The sequence below is a fragment of the Pan paniscus genome, chromosome 1 (assembly GCF_029289425.2).
Source record: "Pan paniscus chromosome 1, NHGRI_mPanPan1-v2.0_pri, whole genome shotgun sequence".
In the NCBI taxonomy this organism is placed as follows: domain Eukaryota; kingdom Metazoa; phylum Chordata; class Mammalia; order Primates; family Hominidae; genus Pan; species Pan paniscus.
In genome coordinates this window covers 210,878,846-210,901,258 of record NC_073249.2, presented here as the reverse complement: position 1 = coordinate 210,901,258, position 22,413 = coordinate 210,878,846, and the positions used below count along the sequence as shown (strand labels likewise).

Here is a 22,413-nt window from a genome sequence, read left to right as displayed (position 1 = left end):
AGAGAGGGTGGGGTGGGGTGGGGCGGGGTGGGGGGCCCAGAGCCTGCCGCTTGCCAGGGAAACAGGAGCCGGTGGCTAAATGCAGACACACTGTCATGGTGCTGAGGGCCTGAGTCACTGCCCCTGGATGTCAGATCCCGTTACCCACCCCCGCCCACCATTCCTCCTCCCCTTTTTCCCCCTTCCCGAGGCATCACCCACACAAATACTGGATCCTCTGGCTTCACTGACCCAGAGGGACCTCAAAAGGTCATCAAGGCCATTCTCCTGCCTCTACTTTCAGATCACAGAGACAGAAGGAGCTACAAAGATGATGCAGTCCTTTGAATCCCAGTCACCCAGGAGAGCTTTTCACAAACACAGACCCTTTCCTTGGACCGCAGGATTTTGATTTGGGATCTGGGGAAGGGACCTCGCATCTCTTCCCATCAGCTCCCCACACAGCCAGCTCATAGGCCAGTGATGAAGCCCTCATCACTCAGTAGGTATTCATTGAAACCTTGCTATAAATAGGTGCTGGGCACTGTTCTAGGCTCTGAAGGACTCAGAGATGAATAAGGCAGAGACAGGCCCCTGCTTCCAGGCTCACCTCATCATACAGAAGAGGAAACTGAGGCTCTAGTTGATGAAAGAGTTAGGGTTAGCAGAGCTGTGCTGGCTTCAAACCCGTCATCCTGCTGAGCCACCCTGGCTGCCCTCTTCTCAGCCTCCTGGTGCACACAGGGCTGGGGGGTGAGGGTGGATGTGGACGTGCAGTGCTGGCTGTGGGACAGTAGCCAGCAGCTGCCCCAGACCAGACACTGGAAATCGGGATGTTGACAGGGCAGCCAGTTCTGGTGCTGTGCAGAGTCAACAGGTCGGGGTGGTCAAGGTGAAGGTGGGCTCGAGTCCATACAGAGTGGCAACTCCCATCCCACCTCCCACAACACACATCTTCGATTTTGATTTGACTTGCCTGGCATCTAGGGGCAAAGGGTGGCCCAGGGTCCCAGATTTTAACAATCATCCAAGGGCCATCATAAGCTTCAGAGGGTGGCTTTGTCTGGGTGGGACTGGAGGCAATTGTCCCCAACCTCTTGCCCAAAAGTGGCATCAGACGCAACTCTTCTGTTCTGTGCCCAAACCATTGCCCTGGTTCAGCCTCAGGAGCTGGAGGAGCTTCGGGCAGGGGAAGAGCTGCACAGTGTGGGGCTGGGTTCAGCCTCTGCTGTGTGACCTTGGATGAGTGACTCACCTCTCTGACCATCTACAAAAAGGCGAGGCTCTCCCCATTCACAGGGTGTGGGGAGGAGGACTTGAGCTACAGATGTGACGCTCCTGACATGTCGCAGGCACACGGCACGTGCTTGTTCCTCGCCATGTCCCCTCACACCTGTGCTGCCATCCTCTGTTGGGGTGGGACAAACTCTGTGGAATTACCCAGAAGTCCCCACCAGAGCCGCTGGCCCTTGGATGTGTGCTTTGAGAGGCATTTCCTGAGCCTGGAGGGTCTGGACACAGGATCAAGTCCGAGTTCCTGACCCCAATTCACTGCCTTGCCCCAGGTGTCGGCCTCCTCGCCAGCCCTGGACAAGATGGGTCATCAGGATGGGACCGTGTGGCACAGCCTGCGGGCTTTGGAGCCAGGCAAACCTGGGCTGGGAATCCTGGCTCTGCCTCGGCCTCCGTGATCTTAGACAGGCAGCCCCACCTCCCTGAGACACCATTTCTCTACAACGGAATCATGCTGCCTGCCTCGTGGGATTTCCGCGGGCACTCAGGGTAATTAATATGGGGGAAGGCTGACTCTCTACCTGGCACACAGGGAGGCTGTGGTCATGCTGGCCCCACTCACCTTTGCCCCCCTGCCTTCTCCTTCCCTGCCCAGCCTCCTCCCCTCTCCCTCTGTGCTTTTCCAAACCTTCCATGTCCAGCTCTGAGACCCCTGGGCCCTGAGAGGCCTGCTCCCCTTCTCTCTTGGCAGTTCTGCCCTGCACAGCTCTGGCCTCCACAGTTCTGGTTGGTTTGTCAAGGACGTTTTTAATCTCCACGATAAACCCCGGCCGGCGGGGAGGCGGGGGTGGCAGGGAGAGAATGATGATTGGTAGAGCATATACCTGTCCAGGTGCACTGGAGCTGGGAGCAAAGGAGGCTCTGTGAGAGGAGGGCCAGTTCAGCCACAGCAGGAGGACTGACAGGTGAGGGGTCTCTGGGCGTGGACTGGGGTATGAACCTGGAAGGGCCAGGCAGGCAGGGCATAGGGGATGGTAGGGGCAGCAGCCAGCACCTCACTTTGGCTTTGCAGAGGCCTCCTTCTGGTCCTGGGGTTTTCCTGCCTCTGTGGCCTGAGCTGTCGGGGAGAAAGGAGGGTGCTCCGAGATTGGCAGGGAGAGTCGGAGCCATCCATGGGACTCTGCAGTGAGAGAGTCACAGCCCTGGGCAGAGACTGCTCCCAGTAGTGGAAGCGCCAAGCGACCCAGGAGGGTGGGAGCAGTGTCCACAGTCTGCTGCTGGACACAGGGGGACACCTAGGAATCCCACCCTCATCCCACAAAATGACACACACAGGCACACACCCTCAGTGACGGAAACTCAGGGATGAGGGCACACAGAGACCTAGTGTGATACACACACACACACACGCACACGCACAATCCTTCCTCTTCATTTGGGTGGGGAGAGCACTGGAAGGGCCTAGAGGCAGCGCGAGGATGTGCAGCAGCTCACCCGGGTCCTTCCCTCCATCCGCTTCTCCAGGGGCCTGATGGAGGAGTTGGTGGGGCTGCGTGAGGGCTCCTCAGGGGACCCTGTGACTCTGCAGGAGCTGTGGGGCCCCTGTCCCCACATCCGCCGAGGCATCCGAGGTGAGAGCCAGGTCCTCTTCCTTTCCCCCGGGGGACCACTCAGGACATCATTCCTGCCTGGCTCCCACCCCACCTCTCTGCCCAGGAACCACCCTCCTGTCATTTGTCCAGGACATGACTGCCCAAAGTCTCCTGGGTGGCAGGGAGGGAAGGGGCCTGTCTGTCCAGCTGTCTGTGGGTCAGATGGGCTGGGCATCTGCCCTCTGCCTTTCGGGGGATACAGCCCAGGGCCTGGTCACTGTGCCCATCCTCCACCCAGGCCTCTCCCTCACCTACCTGTGTCAATGAGGGGATGTGGGGGTTAGCTGCTGGGACAGCTGGGGCCACAGCAAGGGGCTGGGGCAGCCTGCACTTGGCACCCTTCCTTGGAGCCCCATGTGCCTTGTTCACTTTGAGACCTGACTGTCCCCTCAGCTATGGGGCAGAGCAAGTAGGGACCACAGAAGGAGACTAAGTGCAGCGCCAGTGGCTGGTGCCCACAGCCAGTGAGGGCCAGCTCCCAGGCTGGGCTGCAGCCAGCGGGCCAGGGGCATTGCTGGGGACCCAGAGGATACCTGGCGCCACAGGCCCTGGGACACGCAGGAGTCTGCTAGACCCTGGTGCTCTCTAAGCTATGGATCCTGCAGGGATGCAGGTGAAAGCTGTAGCTGCCAGCCCCCTCCACACTCCCTGTCCCCCAGGAACCTCCCAGTACAGGCACGGGTGGGGAGAGTGGACAGGTCAAAGGCCTTCTGGCAGGGGCAGCAGTCCTGGCATCCACTGTGCCACCACTGTCACCTGCCACAAATCCTGCCCAGCCCCCAGTGTGAGGCAGGCCAGCAGAGGGTAGCTCCAGGCTCACTCAGTGGTGGCCTGAGGTTCTGTTCAGGGCTCCTCCATCCTGACACAGCCATCTGCCAGTCCCAGTGGGAGGAACATGGACAACTTGCATTCCTCTCTGACTCAGGCGGGGCCCCCTCAGGACTACCCCAGACTCAACTACCAGGGTCCTCCCTGCCTGGAGCCAAGCAGACCTCCAGGGAAGGGGCTGTCTGTGCCCCTTGCCCCAACATAAGCTGGGACTCCGATACCCTGCCCCAGGTGGCCTGGAGTGGCTAAAGCAGAAGCTGTTCCGCCTGGGTGAAGACTGGTACTTCCTGATGACCCTCGGGGTGCTCATGGCCCTGGTCAGCTATGCCATGAACTTTGCCATCGGGCATGTGGTCCGAGGTAACTCTTCCCTGGCAGGTGCTGCTCTGGGCCAAGGGATTCTAGGCACGCTCTGGGGATACCAGATGGGCCGCCAAGTGCAGCGGTGCAGGGACGGACCTGGGTGCGGGGAGGGCTCTGGCTCTACTCCTGATTTGCTCTGTGATCCTGGGCAGGCTCCTGCCCCTCTCTGGGCCTCAGTCTCCTCAGCCGCACAAGGAAGAGAGACCTGAATATTCCCAAGAGCGCTTCCTCCTCTGAGCTCTCTGCCTCCTCTTCCAGCCACCCCGTTCCTTCTCCTTCCCTCCTCCGTGCCTTGGGGCAGGAGTGGGGACACTTGCCTAGATCACCAAACTTGGAGTCTTCCCCCTGCTCCCTCAGCAGCCTGCCTCCACCCTGAGGCCTCCCTGGAAGAGGGGGTGTGGGCAGGAAGGGTCTAAGAAATTTTCTCTGGAGACCCTCAGCTGCCAGAAGCAGCACCTACTATGGTGTTACGGTGTTTGGTGCTTCACACCTGTGTCATGTAGTTCTCAGTGGCCCTTTAGTCTTTAATGTCTTTAGTCTTCAATGAGTCTGTGAGGAAGAGCCCATCACTAGCCCACTTGGCAGATGGGGAAACTGAGGCTCAGAGAGGCTGAGTGGCTTGCCCAAGGTCACTCAGCTAGGCAGTAGTAAACCTGGGATATGGACCCAGGGTCGTACTCCTGCCTTTTCTTGGGGGTCTGCCCCTCACTGTATGGCCTGGTCCTCCCCTCTTCGTGACTCCATTTCCTGGTCAGTAAGTGGGCACCACAGCGTCTGGCCCCGAGGGCTGCAGAGGCTGTGGGTGCCTCCCTGATAGGCGGCTGTCCCCAGCACACCAGTGGCTGTACGGGGAGATTGGGGACAGCCACCTGCTCCGGTATCTTTCCTGGACTGTGTACCCTGTGGCCCTCATCTCTTTCTCCTCGGGCTTCTCCCAGAGCATCACGCCCTCCTCTGGAGGTGAGTCCACGGTCGCCACGCCAGTGCCCACTGCCAAAACCTTCTCAGATCCCAGGGGGCTTCTGATGGGGGGAATCGGGAAGCTGTAGCCTCATTTCTCAAGCCCAGAAGAGTTATGTGGCTTGCCTGAAGGCACACAGCAAGAAGGCCAGATCTTGACTCTTGGGTCACTGCTGGCCCTACTCACTTTCCAAGGGCTCCTTGGAAGGAGATTGCCCTGCGGGGCCTGTGCTGGTGCCAGGAAGGGGCCCATGGAGGAGGTGCCGCTCCCCCAGGCCACTCAGCCCTTCCTCCAGCTCCAGGCCAGCAGAGGGGAGCTCCAGGCTCACTCAGTGGTGGCCTGAGGTTCTGTTCAGAGCTCCCCCATCCTGACACAGCCATCTGCCAGTCCCAGTGGGAGGAACGTGGACAACTCGCATTCCTCTCTGACTCTAGCATCCAAATCTGCAAAATGAGTTTATGCATCCTAACCTCTGAGGGTTCTGCGTGATCATAATAGGGCTAGGTGCAGTGACTCAGTCTATAATCCCAGCACTTTGGGAGGTGGGTGGATCGCTTGATCCCAGGTGTTCAAGACCAGCTTGGACAACATGGTGAAACCCCATCTCTACAAAAAATAAAAAACAACCACCACAACAAAAAGTTAGCCAGGTGTGGTGGTGCCTGCCTGTAGTCCCAGCTACTTGGGAGGCTGAGGTGGGAGGATCACTTTTGAGCCTGAGGAAGTCGGGGTTATAATGAGCCAAGATCGAACCACTGCATTCCAGCCTGGACAATAGAGTGATACCCTGTCTCAAAGGAAAAAACAAAAAATCATAATGTGAAAACACTGTGCAGGTAGAGTTATGAGAGTTTTTTTTGTTTGTTTGCTCGTTTGTTTTTGAGATGGAGTTTCACTCTTGTTGCCCAGGGTGGAGTGCAATGGCACAATCTTGGCTCACTGCAACCTCTGCCTCCCAGGTTCAAGCAATTCTCCTGCCTCAGCCTCCCAAGTAGCTGGGACTGCAGGCACCCGCCACCATGCCCGGCTAATTTTTTGTATCTTTAGTAGAGATGGGGTTTCACCATGTTGGCAAGGCTGGTCTCGAACTCCTGACCTCGTGATCCGCCTGCCTCGGCCTCCCAAAATGCTGGGATTACAGGCGTGAGCCACTGCGCCTGGCACAGAGTTTTAATTTAGAGATTGTCCCCTACTTGTTCCTGTCCTCTCTGGCTAAGGTTCTGGAATCCCGGAGCTGAAGACCATGTTGGCGGGTGTGATCTTGGAGGACTACCTGGATATCAAGAACTTTGGGGCCAAGGTGGTGGGCCTCTCCTGCACCCTGGCCACCGGCAGCACCCTGTTCCTGGGCAAAGTGGTATGGGCAGGGGTGAGGGCACCCCAGCCACCCCGCCCACCCAACCCTGCCCCAGCTCTCCCCCATACCCCACCAAAGCTGGGTCAGAGCAGACTCAGGCCAGTGCCTGCCTTCAGGGAGCTCAGTCTTAGGGGAAGAGCCAGGCCAGGTCCCCAGTGTGACAAAAGCTACCTGAGGACAGCCCTGGGGGTTGGGGAGATGGAGGAGGGGGTGTGGTGGGGATGCCTCGGGGTGAGACTGTCTCTGCTGCCCTCACCTGGGCCCACCCTTCCCTCTGCAGGGCCCTTTCGTGCACCTGTCTGTAATGATCGCTGCCTACCTGGGCCGTGTGCGCACCACGACCATCGGGGAGCCTGAGGTTAGGGACTCGGGGGCTTCCTTGGAGAAATGGGAGTGGGCAGGGAGGGGGCTGACTCTGAGCCCTGGACTCGGATCCCCCAGAACAAGAGCAAGCAAAACGAAATGCTGGTGGCAGCGGCGGCAGTGGGCGTGGCCACAGTCTTCGCAGCTCCCTTCAGCGGTGAGACCCCCCTCATGCCCCGCCCCCTGGGTCCCTCAAGCTCCTCCCCTCACACCCTGGGCTCCCTCGGCCCAGCTGAGAGCCTGGAGGAGGGGATGGGGCTCATTCTTGTTCTCACTTCAGCCCCGCCTTGGGTATAGCCACCCCCCGGGGGCGGCGGGGTGGGGCGGGTGGTTGGGTGGTGCTGAGAGGCTTCAGGGTAACAATACACAGACTTGGGTTTGAAATCCACTGGCCCCTTGGCCTCTCTGAGCGCAGCTTCCTCCTCTGTAAAATGGGGATCAAACCGTTCCCACCCGATAGTGAGAGGGCGCACACCTGCATTCCAGGCTGGATGGATCCCTGGGCAGCGGGGTCCTCCCCGCCCAGGGCGCATGCCCTGCCCTCCCCTTCTGTCTGTCCCTGTCCGGGCTGTAGGACAGCAGGACAGATGGCTCAGGGAGGAGGCGAGATGGGGGAGGGGGCCCTACAGCCACAGGTGGGTGGGGGTGGGGGCCCACCTGAGATCAGTGTCGCCCCCAGGCGTCCTGTTCAGCATCGAGGTCATGTCTTCCCACTTCTCTGTCTGGGATTACTGGAGGGGCTTCTTTGCGGCCACCTGCGGGGCCTTCATGTTCCGGCTCCTGGCGGTCTTCAACAGCGAGCAGGGTGAGCCCCCTGGGCTGCCTGACCCTGGCCCTGCCTGGGGGCCGGGGCGAGGGAGACCTCCTTTCTCCTCTGTGTACATCTCTTGCTCTTCCCTTCCCTCTCTCTCCCTCTTTTCCCTCCTCCCTGTTCCCACCTCCTTCTGGGAGGATGGAAGGGGCTGACCTGTGTTGAGCCCCTGACCTGTGTTGAGGGGCAAGGGGCCCTGAGGGTAGAAGGGATGAGGCTGGGCAGGGAGGCAGGAGCCTGGTTGTGGGGGCCTGGAATGCCAGGACACAGATTCCGAGTCAGGACCTGGCACCCCCTCCACCCTGGGCTGTTAGTCTGGGACTTGAGTTTGAGTAGGGTGGGAGCGCCATCTTGGCTCCCCACTGCCCTCCTTCCCCAGAGACCATCACCTCCCTCTACAAGACCAGTTTCCGGGTGGACGTTCCCTTCGACCTGCCTGAGATCTTCTTTTTTGTGGCGCTGGGGTGAGTGAGTGCCTTGGTCCCCTGAGAGTCCAAAAGGCATTCCCCCTAGGCCTGGACTGCGGCCCCTGGTACTGAGGTCAGGCTCTGCTCTTACCTCCCTTCACCCCGCAGTGGCATCTGCGGCATCCTGAGCTGTGCTTACCTCTTCTGTCAGCGAACCTTCCTCAGCTTCATCAGGACCAATCGGTTCAGCTCCAAACTGCTGGCTACTAGGTAGGCTCTGGGCTAGGGGCTGGGGACATCTCAGTGAGCCCCTTGTGGACTCCAGATCTTATGTAGAAAGCCCCACCCCCATCCTCCCACTGAGCCCCTAAATCCCTCCCTAGCCCATGGAGCATCTAACAACCCTCTCCAAGTCCCCACAGTCACTGTCCCCCCTTCCTTACTGGGCTACGAACCCCACATTGAACCCCCATCCCTCCTTCATTCTACAATCTCTCAGCGAAACCCCACCCCCTCACTGAGCCCCAAACCCTGTGCCCCTTCAAACCTTGTGTGGCCCCTGGCGTTGGCCTTGGCATTGGCCAGCCCTCCTGCCCCGGAGATGCACATGGCCCGCCCCGGCCCGGCCCACTCTCTCCTCCCTCCTAGCCTGCCTCTGCCCCAATTCTCCTCTCAATCTCCTGCGTGATTCCTCTGCCCTCAGTCATACCCAGTTGAGGGGCTCACCCCACGGGTTCTACCCACTGGAGGGGGCCATGTTCCCTGCTCCCGCCCTTCCTCCTCACCAGTCCTTGCCTCGGTATCAGCCCCCAGGTGGGGAGCTCTGCTGCTGCCTGGACCAGGTCCTGCTTCCCTCTCCTCGGGATGTAGGAAAGGGAGGGCCAGCCCTAGAGCTCACCCACCCCCCACAGCAAGCCTGTGTACTCCGCTCTGGCCACCTTGCTTCTCGCCTCCATCACCTACCCGCCTGGTGTGGGCCACTTCCTAGCTTCTCGGGTAAGGGGTCTTGAGCGGGGTTGGCAGGAGTGGGAACCCCCATTTGTTTTCCCCTTTGCATGTGTCTCACGTAATCCCCTCAGCACCCCGCCAGGGTGACACCTGGGCATCATTCTGCAGATAAGGAGACCATGGCTCTGGGAGGTCAGAGCCCTGCCCAAGGCCCCCCGCTGGGAAGTGGTAGAGGAGGATTCCAGGCGGGGTCAGGTGGTGCGGGGGAGGCTGGGGTCTGCCGCTGGAGGCCCCTCATGTCCAGTTCCCACCTGCCCCGCCACAGCTGTCCATGAAGCAGCATCTGGACTCGCTGTTCGACAACCACTCCTGGGTGCTGATGACCCAGAACTCCAGCCCACCCTGGCCCGAGGAGCTCGACCCCCAGCACCTTTGGTGGGAATGGTACCACCCGCAGTTCACCATCTTTGGGACCCTTGCCTTCTTCCTAGTTATGAAGGTGGGCCCCCTGGTCCCCAGGTGTGCACAGAGCCGGGACCAGCTCTGGTGGGGAGGGGCGGGGGTGCCTCCCTGCACCTGGTGGCATGGAGGCCAGGCCTTCCACCCACACTTCCTTCTGTGCCCCCTGCCCACTGCATGGTCCTGGATAAGTGGCTTCAGGTCTCTGGACCTCAGTCTTCTCATCTTTAAAATGAGGTGGTTACTGGGAAGGCTGAGAAGGAAGAAAGGAATGTACCTGGCACAGTGCCAGGCATACAGTGGGCATTTCTCAGGGTGAGGACCCTCCCCTAATGCCAGACTCTGGCAGTGGGTGCATGGCTGGCACCCTCTTTCTCTGTAGGACACTCCCCTGTCCCCTGTCCTGTCTTCTCTTGTCCACACCTTGCCCAGCGGCCTCTAACCTCTGCCCTGGGCTCCCCCTTCCCGCAGTTCTGGATGCTGATTCTGGCCACCACCATCCCCATGCCTGCCGGGTACTTCATGCCCATCTTTATCCTTGGTGAGTCTGGGGTCCTGAGGTTCTGAGAGTTTTGGGGTTCTTGGGGCAGGGCCATGCATCCTGGTTCACCTTCTTCCCGGGTGGTACTAAGGATGGTCTTCAGGGATGGAGGGCTGTGGGGGCCTGGTCAGCCTGGCTCCCCCTCACCCTAAGTCTGTGGCCAGGAGCTGCCATCGGGCGCCTCTTGGGAGAGGCTCTTGCTGTCGCCTTCCCTGAGGGCATTGTGGCTGGAGGGGTTACCAATCCCATCATGCCTGGGGGGTATGCTCTCGCAGGTGAGTGGGTCAGGGCCCTGCTGGGTGGGCAATGTCGTGGGGCTGGGCTGGACCTGGAGAATTGGCTGGTGGTTCCCCAGGGCACGGAGCAGTCACTGAGTCCTCCAGTGAACCCCCTACCCCTCATGGGGGTCTGTCCCTCCTGAGCCCCACCATTCCCCGGGGCCCATCACTCCCTCGTGGCTCCTGTCCCCAGCCCTGTGGCCTCCCTTATCCCTCTCTTCTCACCAAGCCCAGGCCTTGGGGCACTTCCCACAGTGCCCAGGCTGTGGCCTCTTACAATTCCCACCCTAGCCCCTGGCAGCAGCCAGGCTAGTTATTCCCTCACATCAGGCTGGCCCCTGGCTCCTGGCCTGAGCCGACCTGTGTGGCTCTGCCCCGGCAGGGGCTGCGGCCTTCTCAGGGGCTGTGACCCACACCATCTCCACGGCGCTGCTGGCCTTTGAGCTGACCGGCCAGATAGTGCATGCACTGCCCGTGCTGATGGCGGTGCTGGCAGCCAACGCCATTGCACAGAGCTGCCAGCCCTCCTTCTATGATGGCACCATCATTGTCAAGAAGCTGCCATACCTGCCACGGATTCTGGGCCGCAACATCGGGTGAGTGGTGCCCACCTCAGGCTGACTGAAGGGGGTCACATTGTTTGGGCTTGGCTGGGGGTGGAGGGCACCTCCAAAAAGAAACGCCACCGCAGCTGACCTCGGACATGGGGGCTGGGAGGGGCTGACACACAGCTGTGTTCTCATCTCCACTCTCCCCAGTGCCCCGGGTGACCTTGGGCAAGTCCTTGGCCTTGAGGCCTCAGTGTCTGTCTAGGGGTCAGCTGGGCTTCACAGCAGGAGGATGAGTATTGCCCCGTGTACAGATTGAGGAAACCGGAGCTCAGAGAAGTGCCGTGTCTTGCTCCAGGTGACACAGAGAGTCAGCACCAGATCTGAGAGGTCTCCTCCCCTCTCCCCACTCCTGCTGTCCTTGCTGGGACTTTGGGAGCAGGAGGTGGAACGAGAATGGAAATGGGCTTTGAAGTCCTCACTCAACCAGATGGACCAGAGCAGCTTCTGGTGCCAGAAAAGCAGACCAAAGAGGCTCTGAGAATCCGAGTCGGAGGCCCCGCTCCAAACACAAGCAAGCTGCTGCCTTGCTCTGAACCTGTTTCCCCATCGGGAAAATGGGGCTGTTTATACCAGTGATTTTCAACCTTCCAAGTTTTTCCTTGGGGGTGACATATACTTTTATAATCAAATGGAATTATCCAGGGAAGGCTGCTGGGTCTGTACTCCAATCTCATTATTCATTAAGGGATGGCCAGTCCCTGAGCACCTGGCAGATACTGGTTTTCCGTCATCTCACACTCAGCTCTGTCCAAGGTGGGACAAGACCCAAGTGGAGCTGGTCTGGGGGACATGGGGGACCAGGGGGCTGGGGATTTGGAACTGGGCCATCAGTAATGTGGTCCCCAGGTTTCCTCCCACTGTGGGTTCTAGGAGTCCCTCATTCCAGGAACCTCTCCAGCCCTGCCCACATTCCAGAGCCGTGGGTCCCTGGTTCAAGCAAAGCTCCCCCCAGATCCCCTTGCCGGCCTGGGTCTGACATCCCCGACTCCGGGACCTGATGGGAGCCCCTCTGCCTGCAGCTCCCACCATGTGAGGGTGGAGCACTTCATGAACCACAGCATCACCACACTGGCCAAGGACACGCCGCTGGAGGAGGTGGTCAAGGTTGTGACCTCCACAGACGTGGCCGAGTATCCCCTGGTGGAGAGCACAGGTGCCCAGCCGGAAGGAAGGAGGAAGTCGGGGGTAGGGGATGCCGTCTGCCTCCTTCTTGAACCTGTCAGGCAGACAGGATCTGCATCCAGGCTCTGTGACTTAGCAACCAACTGTGTGACCTTGGGCAAGTCACTTCGCCTGAGCCTCAGTTTCCTCATCAGTAAAATGGAAATCATGGCCACCCTCCCTTGGGGTGGTTGACATGTCTAAAGAGAGTCGGCCGGGTGCTTGTAAGGCAGTCCCTGGGCAGCTGCTGGGGTAGGAGCATGGGGACACCACCAGGGTCTTCCGGAAGCTTGGCCCTCAGGCCTGTTTCTTCATAATGCACCTCCCTCCCTCTCCCTCTCTACTTGCCAGAGTCCCAGATCCTGGTAGGCATCGTGCAGAGGGCCCAGCTGGTGCAGGCCCTCCAGGCTGAGCCTCCTTCCAGGGCTCCAGGACACCAGGTGGTTACTCCTGAGGGGCGTGGGGATGGGGCGGGGGTGGGTCAGCCGGGATGGGAGGGGAGGGACCCGCTGATCTCCTGAGGGAGAGGTGGTCTGAGAGAGGCATCCTGGGGAGGCCGGCCCTGCACCCATAACCCTTCCCCACCCCCAGCAGTGTCTCCAGGACATCTTGGCCAGGGGCTGCCCCACGGAACCAGTGACCCTGACGCTATTCTCAGAGACCACCTTGCACCAGGTAACAAGTATTGGGGAGTGTGACACACGAGGCCCCTGGGGCAGGGCAAGAGCTGATGAGGAGCTCAGGCTCCAGCCTCCCGTCCCAACCCCGCCCCGCCCGTCTTATCCTGCTTCCTGCTCCTCCTGGGCCTGGACAGGGCAGCTCCTGCCGTCGCCCCTCACTGCCAGGGTTGCGGGGATGATGCAGAGAGATGAGGGAATTGGGGGGCTTGGCAAATGGAAGTCTCTGGGTGGAGAAAGACAGTGGAGTTGCACCAAGGCACACGTGCGTTTCAATTTCAGGTCCACCCCATTTTGCCTGTGTGATCTTGGACAAATTATGTAGCCAGTTGAGACAGAGCCTGACACAAGGATGGGGCAAGGGCGGAGGCTGACAGGGGACCTGGAGGTGGCCCCGCCCCCTCTGTGCTGCTGGAGGGTGCTGGATGTTGGGTCCTGTCCACTTGCAGCCCCGCCCAGACCCTTGAGTGGACTCTGGCATCCCCCAGTGGCCCACACTGGACATTGCAGGCCTGGGTCTCTTGCCTCCCACACATATCAGGCCCCGCCCCTCTTCCTGGCTCAGAGGCCTGGCAGAGTGGGCTAGAGGGTGGGCTGGGCGCCATCTACCCTCCAGTGTTTCCTAACAATCCCCCATCCAGGCACAAAACCTCTTTAAGCTGTTGAACCTTCAGTCCCTCTTCGTGACATCGCGGGGCAGAGCTGTGGGCTGCGTGTCCTGGGTAGAGGTACCAGGGTCCCGGGGGGCAGAGCAAAGCAGGGGACCCATGCCTGAGAAGGCTGGGGAGGTGGGGAGGTGGGGGGACACCAGCATGCTCCCATCCAAACCTGGGGGGATTCAGAGGATACTGATGAGTCCCTCTTCCTGGCCCAGATTGGCCACTGGGCCTGGCTCCCCTACCTTGTTTTCTGGCCAGTGGCCAGCCTGCCCCTCTCGGCCTCAGTGATCCCATCTGTGCAATGGGGTGGCACAGGCTCTACTATTCAGCCCGGAAATGAACCTTAGGGGACTAAAAATGCTGGAGCCCCCCTCACAACCTCCTTTACATTCCCCCCCACTTCCACCCCCTTTCTCTGTTCTAGATGAAGAAAGCAATTTCCAACCTGACAAATCCGCCAGCCCCAAAGTGAGCCGGCCCAGCAAGATGAAACAGGGCACCCCAGCTGCCCTGGTACTGAGGTTGGGCTGAGACCCTGCTTCTCTTCCCCCATCACCACCTGCCCCTCCCTCCAGCCCAGCTCCATTCTTTGGCATAACAGGCAACTCTAACCTAGCCCAGAAGAGGATGGCTCATCCTGGGTGGGACGATGGCTCCTGCCTTGAAAGACAAAAATCCCACCTTGGGCAGAGCTGAGTGTGAGAAGATGGAAAACCAGTATCTGCCAGGTGCTCAGTGACTGGCCATCACATTAATGAATGACGAGATTGGAGTACACTGTCACCAAGGGCAGGCACAGATGCCCTCTGGGGTTGTCTGGTTCCCAGTGAGAGGCTCCTGAGAAAAATAAAGCTGGTTCCCAGAGCTGCTGTCCATCCCTCATCTCAGCTGCAAGGTTGCTGGTCTGGGACTGGAGCTCCTTACCTGCGCTGGCCCAGAGTGAGTTTCCCGTGGTCACGTGGGCACTGCAGGCTCGGGCCCCTGGGCTCCTCCTCATGCTCCACATCTTGGCAGGGAGATGATAGGGAGAGAGGTTCTCCCACCAGGTCTATGATGCTTGTCCTCATGAATAAGTGGGATGCTGTGTCACTCAAACCCTAGTCTCCTGCTTGGCTGAGCCACAGCTCATAAAGCCAGGACCCAAGTGTGGCTCCTTCTGGAGTCCACAGACCCTTGGGCATCCTCCATGAGCCTTCTATGCCTGGGTGGCCCAGGTTGACTGGCTGTGTATGTGTTGGGGTTAAGGATCCCCCCTGACTCCCTCCGGACTCTGTCCAGGGGCCCAAGGTCACATCTTCCCCAGCAGAGACCAGGCCAAGGTCATCCAGGGTGAATCCACCACTTTAATGTCCTCAGAGAAACTTGAGTGAGATGGGAGGGAGCTGCAAGGAGGGGAAGTGGGCTCCCGGGGGTGAGGAGCAGGGGACACGGAGGAAGCAGGTTCAGAGAGGGAGGGACAGACAGACAGACACTCCAGAGAGACAGATGTCCTGGGTGAGGAGAGCCGGGGAGCAGGTGCTTAGCTACCAGAAGTGGTCACCCCACCTTTGCTGGTGGGCAGACACACAGAGAGAGTGAGGAGGGACTGAACCCCAGGTACAGGCAGGGTTCCCAGACCCCACTGTAAGTGGGTCTCAGTTCTCTCCATGGCTCTCCTCCTGGGGGCCTGGCTGTTGCTCCCCTGGGCCAGGCTGCCCTGGTGTCTCTGAGAGTCCTTGAGTTCCCTGAGGGCAGACACCCTGCAGGGGAAGGTGCCCACCTGAGTGAAGTAATGAAGGGGGAGGGGGTTATGGCTCCCACTGCTGGGGCAGGTCCACCGAGGCACAGAGAGGCCACCATGAGCGCTGGCCCCATCCCTGCCGCACCTACCCTGTGCCTACCCGAGGGGTCAAGGGATGCCCTGCCCTGGACCCCGGGGTCCAGATATGCCTGGGCTGCCCACCAGGCGAGGTCATGGTGAGAGCAGGTGCTGGACCAGCACAGCCCCCGCCTCAGTTATAGAACACCTCGTCCTCCTCCCAGAGGGAGCCGCTGTCCATGGAGGGGAGGGAGCCTGGCAGGTGGGTCCCACCCTCGGGTCCTTGGGCCCCGGGCAGCCGCCGCCGATGCTGCAGCTCTGGGCTGGGGGGCTGCGGGATGCCAGTGGTGCTGGGGGGCTCCTCAGGTGAGGGACAGTTGTCAGGGCAGGGGCTGGGCGAGGAGAAGGCCTGAAGGCTGTCATCCTGTGAGGGGCCACTGGGAAGGCTGTCCTGAAGGTAGATGCTCTCCAGATCTGGAAAAGCAACGGGGAGACGGGGGAATGGCGTCCCAGATCCGGCTCCTCGCCCTCTCTGGGGTGTGAGAAAGGGCAAGGGGCAGAAGACCTGCTTCCAAATCCAGCTGTGTGACTGCCGAGCCTTGTGACCTTGGTCAAGTCACCAAAACTCTCTGAGTCCCAGGTTCCTCCTCCAGGCAGTAAACGGAGGAGTTAAGAGTGGGCTTGGAGCCAGCCTGTGCTCTCTGAGAACTGGGACAACCAGTGCTCCCCTGGGCCTCTGTCCCCTCCCCGTCCCTCTCAGGGCGGGAGGACTAAGTGCAGGCTTCCCCCAGGGCCAAGGCTCCTTGTCACCTCAGTAGTAACCTGGGCTTCTAGAAAGGTGGTTGCTCGTGCCTGGTGCTGAGTTTCAGATCCGGCTCTGACGCTTCTAGCTGTCATTTGGAGTAAGTTTCTGAACCTCTGAGTGCCTCTGTTTCCTTATTTGTAAAATGGGGACAACAGGACCCATTCCCTAGGGCTGCTGTGAGGATTCTGTGAGGTGCCTTGTGCACAGCCCTCGGTGTGGTAAGCGCTCGATTCCCGCCCCCACTGTGCTCACTCTCTCCTTCCTGCTCCTGGCACTGCTGGGCAATGGGCAAGGCAAGGATCACTGCCCCATTTTGCAGATGAAGAAACTTAGGCTGAGAAAAGGAAGGGGCTTGGCCGAGGTCACACTGCATTTGGTGATGGGCAGCCATCCAGAATCAGCTCCACTCTGCCCACCCCCGCCCCCCGGGCCCCCTGGGCTGTACCTTGGAGCTGGACGATGCCCTGGGGGCTGTTCTCGGGGTGCAGCTCCTCTTCGTCCAGTGAGGACCAAGCGCTCAGTGTGGCCTCTGTGATGGCAAACTGCTCGGCGACCCCTGGGGGAACAGCGAGATCCAGCTCAGGGGGGCATGGGTGGGGACGGCCTCAGTGCCTGATGGAGCTGCTCCAGGACAGGCGGGAGGGTGGCCACCTCTCTGGGCTGCCCATCCACACCCCAGTGGTCAAGAGTGCTCACTTAATACCCACCCACCCTATGCCATTATTTTTTCCTGCCCAGACAATGCCCATGCAGTGACCTGGGCCCCCCAAGGACCCAGCTTCACCCCCACAGAGCCCTGGCCAGTCCCCCTCCTCGCTGACCTGCAGCAAAGCGGGCCTCATGCAGCTCATCCGGGAGGCAGCAGTAATGCTCGTCCTCAGCTGGGGACAGCTCCCAGACTGCCCGCTGGGCACTCCAGCCCTTCCACTCGATGAGGTGGGCCACGCGGCCTCGGGCCATGGCCGTGGGCTTTGTGATGTGGTCCTTGATGCTCTGCACCACCCCTGGGGCATGGAGGGCATCTGGGTGACTGTCCTGACACAAGGCTCAGCGCAGGGCCTGGCCCCCATGCCTCAGGCCCACCCAGTGGCCTGTACCCCACATTCCCTCAGTGCACCATGATCTCCCTCAGTGCCCCACACCTCCCCAGGGGCCTGTACCCATCTAACTCCTCACGCCCTGCAAAGCCTCCTGCTCACTCCTGCCCTGAGCCCTCTGAGCTCTGTGGCCCCCTCCCCTCAATGCCCCCACCCACTGGCATCCGCATTTCCTCCCAGCATCCTACTCCCAGTCCATGTTCCCGCCCACTGGGTGCTTCTTCCCCAGATCGCCCACACCCCTCACTCCCTTTCTGACCAAGTTCAGACCCTTCCATCCAAGGAGAGCCACCCAAGGACCACTCATGAGCCCCCAGCTTTCTCCATGATCCATTAAACACATTCTGAGAGAGCATCTCTGTGGCTGTGCCAGCTCTGCTGGAGGTGAGATCTGGGTAGGTGGAGCAGGCAGGGAAGGCTTCTGGAAGAGGGGACCTGGGATTGGAATTTGAAGGTGGGTTGGGTTTGGACAGATAGAGGCAAGACTGGAGGTTTCATTTCAAAGATGAGAAGAGGATGAAGGCATGGAAGAATCTGGCATGAGTCCAGGATTAGCTGGGATGAGACATGGGGTCCACACTAGGACTGGGAGACAGGAGAAGCTGGGAGCAGATCAGGGCCAGAGCATGGTTGGAGAGAACCAGGTGGGGGGCTCAGATGTTCTCCTTGCGCAGTGGGGAGCCCCAGCAGGGTAATGAGCAAGAGAGTGACCAATTGGCACAGCTGTTTAGGAAGAGTGCTCCAATTGGAAGATTAGGGGTTACTGCAGGGACCCAGCAACAGACAAGGCAAGGGCTGGGCAGACAGAGAGGAGGGGTCGGGGGCTTTGGGAGGAGAGGAGTTGGATGTGGAAGATGGAGGGGCTGTCAGCAACGGTTCAGGATTGTCATTAGCCAAGTCTGCCAACACAGATCTGGGAGTCACCCTAGTCTCCGAAGCCATGATGTGAGGAATGGCGATATTTAAGAAAGACAAGTCTGGGTGTGGTGACTCACGCCTGTAATCCCAGCACTTTGGGAAGCCAAGGCAGGAAGATCACTTGAGGTCAGGAGTTTGAGACCAGCCTGGCCAATGTGGTGAAATCCTGTCATCCTGTCTCTATTAAACACACACACACACACACACACACACACACACACACACACACACACACACACACACACACGCTGGGCATGGTGGCCTGTAATCCCAGCTGCTTAGGAGGCTGAGGCAGGAGAATCGCTTGATCCCGGGAGGTGAAGGTTGCAGTGAGCCGAGATCGCACCACTGCACTCCAGCCTGGGTGACAGAATAGAAGAAAGACGAGGTATCCACAAAGGAAATTAGAGAGCTGGGAAAATGGGAAAGATGGGTGTGTGGAAGAAAGGGGTGAATCTCGCTCCCAACCACTAAAGCGGGGGGTGTTGGGTATCTAAGAAGGTGTTTTGGAGGAGGTGGGTGTTCAAGTGGCCCTTGAAAGGTAGGTGCAGCGGAGGAAGGTGCTGTGGGTGGAAGAAAGGCACAGGCCAACGTGGGGAGGGAGGGCCCCAAGGGTCCCGGGGGAGGTGGGTGGGCTGCAGTGAAGTGGAGCCTGCAGGGCATGGAGCAGAGCTGGGTATGCACAGACAGGTGAAGGCCGTCCTGGGGCCACCTGATGCCGTGGGGGGCCACCTGATGCTGTGGTGATCACCAACACCTCCTGTACTGTGCTATGAGCCCATCCCCATCTGCTTCAGGTGCTGCTGCTGTGAGCTCACACCTATATCCGTATCTGCAGAACCGCCCTGAGCCAATGGGAGCCGCCTCACCCAGAGATGCCCAGGAGGCTGCAAATTCCTCCCCCGGGGCAGCCAGTGAGTCAGCAATGGGGGAGTATAAAGTCCAGCCCCTGGCCGGGCACTGGGGCTCAGGCCTATAATCCCAGCCCTTTGGGAGCCTGAAGCAGGCAGATCACCTGAGGTCAGGAGTTCAAGACCAGTCTGGTCAACATGGTAAAACCCTGTCTCTACTAAGAATACAAAAATTAGCTGGGTGTAGTGGCACACACCTGTAATCCCAGCTACTTGGGCAGCTGAGGCAGGAGAATTGCTTGATCCCGGGAGGCGGAGGTTGCGATGAGCCGAGATCATGCCACTGCACTCCAGCCTGGGTGACAGAGTGACACCATCTCTCAGAAATAAATAAACAAATAAAATAAAATAAAATATAAAAAGTCCAGCCTCTTACCATAGTGTGCCATAATTCTGGGGTACTATTCATGCTCCCAAGCTGTGGTGGGACCAGCTTGGTGAAGCTAGACTCCTGCAGAGCCCCTTCCCCAGGCCCCTCTGCCTCCCCTGCTGCCTGCTGGCTTCTCTTGAGGGCCATTCCCCAGGGAATCACCTGCACAGTCATGCCCATGTCAGGCTCTGCTTCCAGGGAACCTGAACTAATGTGATGGGACTGGCAGAGAGGCAGGGAGACCATGCCAGACAGACATCTGAAAAACTCTGCCCCACCCCCTCAGAGCTTCTTGAGAACCCAGCAGTTTAACCTGTGGAAGCAGAACCCTGAGCCACTGGTCCCCCCGTGACCCGCATAACCCAGCATGGACTCTGGCATTTAGAACATGGAGAATCCAACAGGGCTGCCATCCTCCCACCTGCAACTCAGCCATGCCCTTCCCACAGCCAGGGTCTAGGGTGGGACCGTGCATTCTCCACCGGCAGGAGAGTTGCGGCCAGAACCTATCCACAAGGGATGAGGTGGCCAGGGCTGCCACGTTGTAGTTGCCAGGGTGGGACCTGGAGTCGGACAGGTAGCCGTTGGTGGTCTGGAAGCACCTCTGGAGGAAGTGGCAGGAGGAGTGAGCCGGGTGGGCCAGGCTGCCGGCCGACATCCCTCCAGCACCACCACCCATCCCCATCTCCCAGCTCACCAGGTCCTCTGGCCAGTGGGCAGGGACAGGGCAGCTAAAGCCAGGGAGATCCTGCTAACTCCCACGGGACAACCCCCACCCACTGTTTCATCAGATTCTGGTCTTAGGGCTGGTGGGACTGTGTGCCTGAGCTGGGCACAGGGGAGAGAGGGGTGGTGGTGTCAGCTGGGGCCGGCTAGACTGGAGACACACAGTGCACTGACCTGCCAAGGATCCCAACAGAAATCCATCTGTTTGTCCTAAAACAAGAGGAGAGAGAGGATCAGGCGGGGCCTGGCACGCTGTGCCAGCAGATGGCCCGAGTCCTGGGGCCTTGGGTGGGGGTGGGGGTCAGCCTTCTTCTGGTGCTGTGTGAGGTTGGGGTCTGCCCTCTCATGGGTCATGCTCTGGTGTCCCCCGGCATGCAGAGGAAGAAGGTGGGGGCAACAGTGGTGCTGGGAGGAGAGGCAGCAGGTGCCGCTTATAGAGCAGGCTTGGGTGTGGGCTCTGACTTTGCCATTTCTCAGCTGGTATCCCTAGACTATTCCTAACAGCTCCGAACACGTCTCTTCCTCTGCAAAATGGTGACAATGTCATTCACCTCACGAGTTGTGGTGAGGCCTAAATAACGTAACGGAGGCTGAGAAGAGCTGAGTGCAGTGCTTAGCAGGAGGGGTGTGCCGCTGGGGAGAAGGTAATTATATCATCCAGTGGGTTCATGCCACAGACCCTGGAGCAAGGGTGGAAATTATGCACCAGAATTTGGGGTCCCTTGTGACCCTTAGTGACATCTTCTAAATCTATCTAGACTGAGAATTCTTTTCTTTTTTCAAATCTTTCCACCCCAAATCACCACCCTGCCTGCGCCTTTGCTCACATCACCTCCTTCTCCAACAAAGGAAGAGCTTTTCCTGCTGCACCTAAGACCTTCTCGCCCATCCATCCCGGACTGGCTCCCATCCCTGCCCTCCCCCGGGGGGCCTTGCTCTCTCTGCTGCGGTATGACCGTGCCATCTCTGCTCCATCAGCCCAGAAGCATCCCGCCAGCATCGCACGTGCTGCCCTGTCTCTTGGGCTTGGGACTTTGTCCTGCAGTGTCTCCCCTCTGTCCCCTTACCACTGGGTCGGGCCGTCAGCACCCCAGCAGCCCAAGCGTCTTCTTTTTTTTTTTTTTTTTATCTTTTTGTTTTGTTCTTTTTTTGAGACAGAATCACACCCAGGCTGGAGTACAGTGGCACGATCTCAGCTCACTGCAACCTCTGCCTCCCGGGTTCAAGCGATTCTCCTGCCTCAGTCTCCCAAGTAGCTGGGATTACAGGTGTGTGCCACCTTGCCCAGCTAATTTTTGTATTTATGGTAGAGACAGGGCTTCGCCAAGTTGGCCAGGCTGGTCTCGAGCTCCTGGCCTCAGGTGATCTGCTGGCCTGGGTCTCCCAAAGTGCTGGGATTACAGGCATGAGCCACTGTGCCTGGCTCTGCATCTCCTGTCTTTTCAGATCCTTGTCATGACCACTGTTTCCCTCTAGCGTTCCTCTGCTCCCTTCTCATTGGATGTGCAGAAGTCTATGTCAGGCCCAGCCTCTCGGGATGACCTTAGCAGGCGTCTCTTCCTCCCCGGCCTCTGTCCCGTGCTTGGTGGGTCCTCAGCCCACAGGCCAGTACACCTAGGCTGGCACCCCAAGGCACCTGGCATGGAGTGGCCAAGTGAAGGGGAAGGGACGTGGTCACTGAGGAAACACTCAGATCCCCTCCACCTGGAGCTGGGCCCAGCCAGAGACTGCCTAGAACCTTTGGAGTTTCTGGAGCCACCCTCAGACTCTGGGAGCCTGGTGTTCCTAAGGAACCCCCAGCACTCCTCACTCTTCAAACTCCCTTCCCCTCTCGCTGAAGACAGTGGGACCAGGTAAGGCATGGGAGGGGGCTGTGGGGGTGAGCTGGTAAGGCCTCTGTCTTGGGGAGGGGTGGGAGATGGGGGGTCTGCTAGCTCCCCAGCTGTCCCCACAGTTCCTCTGGGAAGCCAGGAATAACCAGAGCCTCCCTCCCCTCCTAGGCACCTGGCAGTAGGGGTGTAACCGTTGGAATAAAAGCAGGGCAGGGGACCCTGCTTCATGTCACCTGCTGGGACGCAAAGTAGTGTGGGGACTCAGTGACCTCTGAATGTGGGTTCTCTGTACCGCCCCGCTCCCACCCATACCTGCCCTGTCTCTTTCAGCGTGCCCTGTCCTCCATCCTCTGTCCTCAGCTGCTCTGAGGCGAGGGGGCTGTGCAGGTCCTGGGCACCCGATCCCCACTGTCATGAGACAGAGACCCAGGTCTCAGGCTCAGCTCATTTGACAGAGGAGGAAACAGAGGCTCCGGATGGTGATGGTGTTAGGGTCACAGAGCCGCCCTGGGTTCTCCCCTGCTGTCTCTCTACTGAGCCCCCGCTACTGCTGCCAGGCGACTAATATGGAAGGGGAGAAATTAGGGCTGATGTGGAGGCAGTGGGTTTGGGAGGGACCTGCATTGGGTCCTGTGCCCCCTGGCTGCCCTCTTCTCAGCCTCCTGGTG

The 22,413-nt window shown here is 59.5% G+C and overlaps 2 protein-coding genes across 2 annotated transcripts; one reads left to right on the top strand and one right to left on the bottom strand.

The window, feature by feature from the left end:
- Positions 1-242: 242 nt before the first annotated feature.
- On the top strand, positions 243-14,152 carry LOC100986591 (chloride channel protein ClC-Ka). The gene is made up of 22 exons (XM_003806240.6): positions 243-481; positions 1,545-1,761; positions 2,105-2,177; positions 2,737-2,843; positions 3,924-4,052; positions 4,887-5,015; positions 6,234-6,373; positions 6,654-6,731; positions 6,815-6,893; positions 7,416-7,541; positions 7,927-8,011; positions 8,123-8,224; positions 8,866-8,950; positions 9,228-9,401; positions 9,833-9,902; positions 10,067-10,177; positions 10,563-10,776; positions 11,811-11,944; positions 12,304-12,392; positions 12,544-12,627; positions 13,271-13,357; positions 13,713-14,152. The coding sequence occupies exons 4-22, from the start codon at positions 2,744-2,746 to the stop codon at positions 13,758-13,760; spliced, it is 2,064 nt and encodes a 687-aa protein (XP_003806288.1). The 5' UTR covers positions 243-481; positions 1,545-1,761; positions 2,105-2,177; positions 2,737-2,743; the 3' UTR covers positions 13,761-14,152.
- A 466-nt stretch (positions 14,153-14,618) lies between these two features.
- On the bottom strand, positions 14,619-16,966 carry LOC117979637 (protein FAM131C-like). The gene is made up of 3 exons (XM_034956221.3): positions 16,713-16,966; positions 16,337-16,447; positions 14,619-15,560 (listed from the first exon to the last, which is right to left on the bottom strand). Exons 1-3 carry the CDS (start codon positions 16,849-16,851, stop codon positions 15,280-15,282), a joined length of 531 nt encoding a protein of 176 aa, XP_034812112.3. The 5' UTR covers positions 16,852-16,966; the 3' UTR covers positions 14,619-15,279.
- Between the last annotated feature and the right edge of the window lie 5,447 nt (positions 16,967-22,413).

Bases quoted from the DNA above. Each gene is read 5' to 3' on its own strand.
- LOC100986591 (XM_003806240.6), top strand. From the start codon at position 2,744: ATGGAGGAGTTGGTGGGGCTGCGTGAGGGCTCCTCAGGGGACCCTGTG. The intron at 12,393-12,543 runs GTGGTTACTCCT...CCCCACCCCCAG, and splicing joins CCAGGGCTCCAGGACACCAG to CAGTGTCTCCAGGACATCTT. The intron at 13,358-13,712 runs GTACCAGGGTCC...TCTCTGTTCTAG, and splicing joins GCTGCGTGTCCTGGGTAGAG to ATGAAGAAAGCAATTTCCAA.
- LOC117979637 (XM_034956221.3), bottom strand. From the start codon at position 16,851: ATGGCCCGAGGCCGCGTGGCCCACCTCATCGAGTGGAAGGGCTGGAGT. The intron at 16,448-16,712 runs GTCAGCGAGGAG...CTGTTCCCCCAG, and splicing joins TGAGGCCCGCTTTGCTGCAG to GGGTCGCCGAGCAGTTTGCC. The intron at 15,561-16,336 runs GTACAGCCCAGG...TTGCTTTTCCAG, and splicing joins GGGCATCGTCCAGCTCCAAG to ATCTGGAGAGCATCTACCTT.